At 33.9% G+C, this 7,044-nt stretch overlaps 1 protein-coding gene across 1 annotated transcript in view; it reads left to right on the forward strand.

Moving 5' to 3' along the window:
- The first annotated feature begins 6,425 nt into the window (after positions 1-6,425).
- LOC111711482 (RNA-binding protein 24) overlaps positions 6,426-7,044 on the forward strand; it is a 27,299-nt gene continuing 26,680 nt past the window's right edge. Inside the window, exon 1 of the mRNA XM_023485853.1 lies at positions 6,426-6,545. Within this exon, the coding sequence (XP_023341621.1) occupies positions 6,426-6,545 (120 nt within the window). The remainder of the gene's footprint in view (positions 6,546-7,044) is intronic.

Consider the following 7,044-nt stretch of genomic DNA (forward strand, 5'->3'; position numbering starts at 1 on the left):
AAGAGAGAACTTAATAAAAGGAGAAATGAACTAAAGATGGGGAGAAATGTATATAAAAGGAGGGGAAATAACAAGATGGGAAGAAATTTATAAAAGGAGGGGAGAATTTAATAAAGGTGGGGAGAAATTAATAAAAGGAGGGGAGAAATGTATATAAAAGGAGGGGAAATAACAAGATGGGGAGAAATGAATAAAAGGAGGAGAGAAATGAACTAAAGAAAGGGGAAATGTATAAAAGGAGGGGAAATGACAAGTTGGGGAGAAAGGTAAAAAAGGAGGGGAAAAACTAACAAAGGGGGAAATTAACTAAAGATGGGGAGAAATGTATAAAAGGAGGGGAGAAAATAATAAAGAAAGGGGAAATATATAAAAGGAGGGGAAATAACAAGATGGGGAGAAATGAATACAAGTAGGGGAGAAATGTATTAAAGGAGGGGAGAAATGTATTAAAGGAGGGGAGAAATGTATTAAAGGAGAAGAGAAATGTAAAAGGAGGGAAGAAATGATGGGAACTGAAAATATTACTGATTGGAATTGAGTGAAGAGTATGGTTTGAGAGTATGAGAAGATGAAATGTAGGATATTATGACAATGACTATATTATATGATAATCAAAATCAAAAAAGAAGAAACCTAAATTTTAAAAAATTTGAATTAAATAGTAACAAATCGTGTAAGTCTAATTCTAATGTTATATCTATAGATTTTAATGAAAATACACGAAAAAACGTTTAGATACAACGTAAGTTAACGTCATGATTAAAATCTAGATAAACATTTCAAAATAATGGAGGGGTGCTTGAAGAAAGGGATGGGGAGAGGAATGCTCAAATATTTTAATGGTTTTTGCTCATATTACATATATTTGGTGAAATTTGATATTTTTTTCCAAAAACAGAGGGTCGGAGAAAGTCGGCCCGGCGCCTAAGACTAGGTTCCCGACTCTAAGATTCTACTCGGGTTGTGATAACTCAACCTTCTTTAAATACACGTTCTTCTAAAATACTTATAGTTTTGTACAACGAACTTAATTGGGCAGAGTACAAATTCTTAAACATTTAATTTAAAGTTTTTAGATATTTATTTTAAACTTGTAAAGAAAACATTTTCTGGAAAGAACTTTCCTCTACCAAGAGAATGCTGAATTTTCAACACGGAATTCTTTTTAAGCAAACAATTTGTATCAAAAATATATTCCTGCAGTCTTACAATCTCAATCGTTTGTGACCTATAAAGCATGAAATATTGAAATCCAAAACGATTATAAAATCGTCACTGAATTCCCATGTTTATTGGGACACCTTGTAGATTGGTGAATACATGTTTAAGTTAAAGACAACTTGTCATATTTCTTCTAAAATAATTTTTACATATAGTTGGAAATTAAGAGAAAAAAAACTATCTGCTGTCAAGACTGCTGGTCTCCACTTTGAATGATTGAATCTGAAAAATAAATATCTATTTATATCATTGTAATGGGTATTATTAAGTGCGAAAAAGTTTAATTCTTTTAGTTTGTTTTCGATCAAAATAAAAGTATTTTCACACCTCACTACGTTCACTAGAAAAATTAAAAATCACAGCAAAATCTTTTTTCGTACGCATGATACCTATTTCAATAACACATATAGATTTATTCAGTTGTACTCAAATTATTTAAAAGCAGGTCTATAAAGTTATTTATTAACCCTGTTGTAGGGTGATTAAGTAACTTTATCACACTACAATAAGACAAATTAGGTATGAAATTTGAAATTTTAATAGCAGGGCGAAAAAGACATATTTTCGCCCTGTTGTAGGTCGATAAAGTCACTTATCCTACAACGGGAAATATTATAGGTGTTATAAATTCTATCAAAATTGAATAAAATATTTGTTGAAGCCTGACATTTTTAGAGTGTAGAGACATACTGTGGCAGTTAGTTCTGTTTCAAGTTCAAGAAAAGTCTCGAAATATTTGAGAAATTGAAAACATTTTCTGGAGAGGAAAACTTACCCGATTTGTTGTTATCTTCTGAAATAAATCAAATTATACATTTTCAAGTTGGAGAACCAGAAAGCAATGAATATCACGATGCTGGAGATTTTAAATTTGCAACTGTAAAACTTAAATGTTGCTAATTTTTCTGCAAACATTGTTAACATTCTAAAATTTCAAAGAATAAACTTTTTACGGGAAAATTTTGACTTTTAACTGCCCCAAAACTTTCCCAAGGTCAAGTAAGATGCCACAAAAACGTTTGGTCCGTTTGGCTAAGGTAGGCCCTCTGAGGGGCCGCAAGCTGCAATGGGGGCCTACTGCCGCGGCTAAGGGGACCGAGCGCCGCGGCTAGAACATGCTGGGGGCCGAGCGCTGCGGCCAGGTCAGACTTGGGAAATTGCGCATTTGGGAAGTTGCCACTTGGAAAAATACCCCTGGGAAGTTGCCACTTGGGAAAAATGGATTGGGAAAGTACGATCGTTTTAAGTAAGTAACCCTCACAACGGTATACCCTTTAAACCTTTAACCAAGTAGCAAGGAAAGAGAACTGTTTTTTCTCTTGCTTTCATTAATCAATTTTCAGCTAGAACCACAGTGACATGGGGATAAGGGTATCGTTGTGAATCAGTCAAGGTACTTTATTTAGAAACGGACTGGTCATTTGAAATTTAGGCTACAGCTCAACACTCTTCAGTTTATCAAAGGAAGGTGAATTTTAGAGAAAGCAATAAAATTCATATCGATTCATTACTAGCCCCGGGTTAAGCCAGTTTACGAGGGTATAAAGTAATGTGATGCCGGTAAGAAAACGTATTATATAGCTTGTGCTGACTGTTGAAAAGTTTGATGAGTCCGAGCTTGATTTGCCGGTCTCTAATTAAAGGTAGAGTAGCGAAAGGAATAGGATCCAATAGGAGGCCTTGTAGTAGAATATGCAGTATATACATAGAGCTTTATGCGAACCTTATGCTCTCACAGGGGTTAACCAAGATGTCAATACAAGTGGGAATTACAACCAGGAATGCCTGATTCACAAGGCTACTTCTTATTCCTTTATCGGATTAACTATGAAGAAGATATTATTGTTTTTCTCTCTGAAAAAGATAACTTTTCTCAGTAGGCTATTTTCTTGGCTCTTCTGTACAACTCTGCATGCCACAGTTTTGCAGAACCCCAATTAAAAATTATCAATTTGAGAATGCAAAATATTTTTTCTCAGTTATTCGGATACAATTGTACATGTCTCTCTTTAGAAGTCCCTTTATCGTGTAAAGAACTGTTTATTTTAGCAAGCATGATACAAATCATTTAACTTTAATATCAGTAGTTTGTCATTTTTCTGTATTTTAACTTTTAATACAATATTTAAAAGTTTCGTTCTTTAGTTATTATCAGTTATTATTTCGTTATCAAGTAACTTAAAATACAATATTCAAAAATGATGAACATTTTTTTATTGTTTCACATCTTAAGATCAAAATCGTCTTTTCCTTTCTAACTAATTTTTTCTTTGAGGGTTCAAGATGCACTGATGATACATCGTCATCTAGAGGAAGGAGCCTGTGCATTAATGCAATATAATGTTTGATGCCCTGTATTTCTACATGAGAAAAGAGTAGTGGAAATAGAATAGTTTGTCTGCCAACAATTTTCAATTATACAAGATTGTTACAATTCCCCTTTCGAGCAATACAGGCAAACAAGTGTTAATTAATGATCTTTGTCAGCTGTGACTATGTTGATCTATAAAATTAGATTAAACTTCTTCCAAATTTGTGAAAGATAAGACATTTTCAGGTCTATGATGGTCATTACCTATAGGTTAAATTACCTCTGAACAAGAATTCTGTTAATATTAGATAGATAATCGGTTGATCAACATAGATGATTTTTTTCTAAATTCAATTACTTTTTCCTTGATTCTTGTTGATATTAAAGGTAGAAAAACTTTTGTATAGAAATGTCTTGTTAAGTTGGATTCAAAAAAAGTTTAGCAGAATGTTCTTTTCAGTTTATTGAATTTAAACTTTTTAAAGTTAACTGCAAAACTTGAATCTAGAAATTCTAAAATAACTTTTGCAAAAAATGTTGTCTTACTTTTCTAGGAATTTTTTAATCACAGATTCCAATAAACCACATCCATACAGCCTACCTACCTACCTACCTACCTACCTACCTACCTACCTACCTACCTACCTACCTTCCTACCTACCTACCTACTTACCTACCTACCTACCTACCTACCTACCTACCTACCTACCTCCCTACCCACCCACCCACCTACCTACCTACCTACCTACACATAGATCTGCAGAAAGCTGGGAAAATTTGCATAGATTTTTCAGACTGGGTCAATTTTGAAGTGTCGCAATGCCTTGGCATTTGCTTTTACCTGACCAAGTCACAAATTACATTTTTGTACCTCTGTAATTATACATTTTAGAACCATAAAGCACCTTTTTTAATTTAGAAGTAATTAGCAAAATGTTCATCTATGTATTGTTGTTAGAGAGTTTTTAACCGTTGGAATACTGTGCCTCTGATATAGTTTAAATAAAATCATTTGACACTGTAAAAATGTGTAAATAATATAATACATATTTTGTAATGCAGAATGAAAAAGAATATTAAGAAACTAGCTTGGGAACCCAACGTTGCCCAGGTTACTCATAGTTACTCCCGCCGTTTACCCGCACTTGGTCGATTTTACCAGGAAATTGAATTTTCGAAACAAAAGTCGACCCTACACTAGTCGACCCTACACTAGTCGACCCACTTAATTTAGAATCTCAAAATCAGCCTAAGAGCATTCCAGCACGTGCAGCTCTCCCAAATTCCCCATTTCAAAATCTGAGGAAAATCGATCTAGAGGTTCCTGAGTTATGATCTGACACACAAACCAACGGACAGACAGACAAACAGAGATTACAACTTTACATATACATAGTTTTTTACCAAAATATTAATAAACTGTATAAACGGGTTAATCATGTGTGTACAAATATTTTTCAATTAATAAATAAATTGATTTATTATTAATCTCATGAATAAATAGAATCATGTTAATATGATATTACCATTAGTTTATGATCCTTCAGGGACTGTTATTTATCTAGTGACACTCCTCAGTTTGCTGAATGTTGACAAGTCCGATTCACAACAGTACCCTTAAAAGCTTATATTCGGCTTATTAAGAATAAATGGGATATCCATGATTATAAAAAAATATTTTAGTTTTAATGGCTAATTAAGCTTCGTTACTTATAAAATCGTTAAATTAGCGGAGAAACAAAGTTGCCATTTAATGAAGAAAAATCGTGCAAAAGTTTAAGCGCTGAAATTTCGCAAAAGTTGAAAAAAGCGCCCCAATCGTGCATTAGTTTAAGAAGGGCATTTGAAAGTTAACCAATCCCGGACTGCGAGGAAAGAATGAGTTTAATGCAATAGAATCGATAATTTTAGCAATTTTTGGCGCAAATGGCGCGTGTTTTTTATTTACACGAAATTCCACATTGTTTTCGCTTCTTTTCTCAAAACTTATTTTCGCGAAAAAATGCTAAACACGAAAAAAATATTTCGCGAAATTTCACGAGGGTTTTCTTTCAATGGAAATCCTAGAAAAGAGCCAAATATGGATATATTTTTTTATGAGAAATATGGAATCATGAACAGAAAGTTCAGAAAGTTTAAGAAAATTCCTTCAGTTTTGAGTGACACCTTAGAGTTGAAAATATTTGAATGATTTAAAGATTTAAAGATTTTACAAAATGAATGGTCTTTATATTCTGTATCTGATGTTAGATGGTTGGATGGTTGGTAGCGTTATCTTGAAACTGTTCATTAGTGAGGCTATTGTTGAACCCAAGAGAACTATTTAACTTGAAATGGAATATAATCTTTCTAAAGCTCTCAATTTAAACTTAATTAAAAATACATTTCAACACTTTGTAACTTCAAGTTTCAGATGTAGATAGAATTTATTTAAGTAGACTCTCTTATGTAAAAAAATACACAACTTATTTCATGGCCCCCAGCCCCTCCTCCTTTCTCATCACTGTTACACACCCCTGGCCCTACGCACCCCCGCCGGATGTTGCCCCCCCCTTCGCCCTAGATGCCCCTCTTAGCTTTATTGAACCCCTGCTCCTCCTGTTGATCTGTGTAACTCTGGTATATACTGTGCTCCGCGGCCCCGGCGCTACAAACTCCGATACCGGAGTCGAGCACTAGGCTACAGTCTACACTCAACACACAGTATACAGTATACACGTGGAATACAGCTTGTTAACATACACTCACAATCCTTCATATACACACAACCCCTCACACAACATACACAGCTACCCTCTACCATTCTTCACACATTCATGGTGTTCAGGAGGAATAAGGCCCGCCAGTGAAATAAATAAAAAAGAATTTAGCATAGCAAAATAGACTCTCAAAGATGTTGATGCCTACCAACGTTGATTCTAGCCTACAGAGCCTTACAAGCGGGGGGCCTGCATCTACTGTGCTAACCCCAACATCTATAGCTAACCTACCTACAGTAACAACTACTATTCAGGTAATAGATAGATAGATCGAATATTCGAAACATTTTGCTAAAATATGAGAACATTTTTTTCACCTAATTCATGAACTCGTTGGATCGTCTCTGTAATCTCATTCTTTGTGGGTAACCCTGTATTCTGTCTCAACTCTCAATCAACGTATTTTCGAAATGTTTTTACTTTTGTAACAGTCGAATATTAGACAAAATGTAAAAAATCATTTTGAAAAAATATTTTTCCAGCTTGATTTTAAAGACTCTTGAAAAACTTATTTTAATAAAAAAAAATTAAACTTTACTGTAAATAATAGAGGAAAAGTATGAAAAATAGAAAAAAGGCAAGATTAAGTAAAACAAAACGTTTAAAAAAATATCATGTATTATAAAAAAAGCTCTTTGCTCTGTTGTATATATATATATACGTATGTGTCAGCTTATAGCTGGCCAAACGGCAGGGCCAAATTGGATGAAACTTGTTGAGGAAACCCATGGGTATCTTGAGGGCTAAAAATTC

Source organism: Eurytemora carolleeae, unplaced genomic scaffold, assembly GCF_000591075.1.
Source record: "Eurytemora carolleeae unplaced genomic scaffold, Eaff_2.0 scaffold1170, whole genome shotgun sequence".
NCBI classification, from domain to species: Eukaryota; Metazoa; Arthropoda; class Copepoda; order Calanoida; family Temoridae; genus Eurytemora; species Eurytemora carolleeae.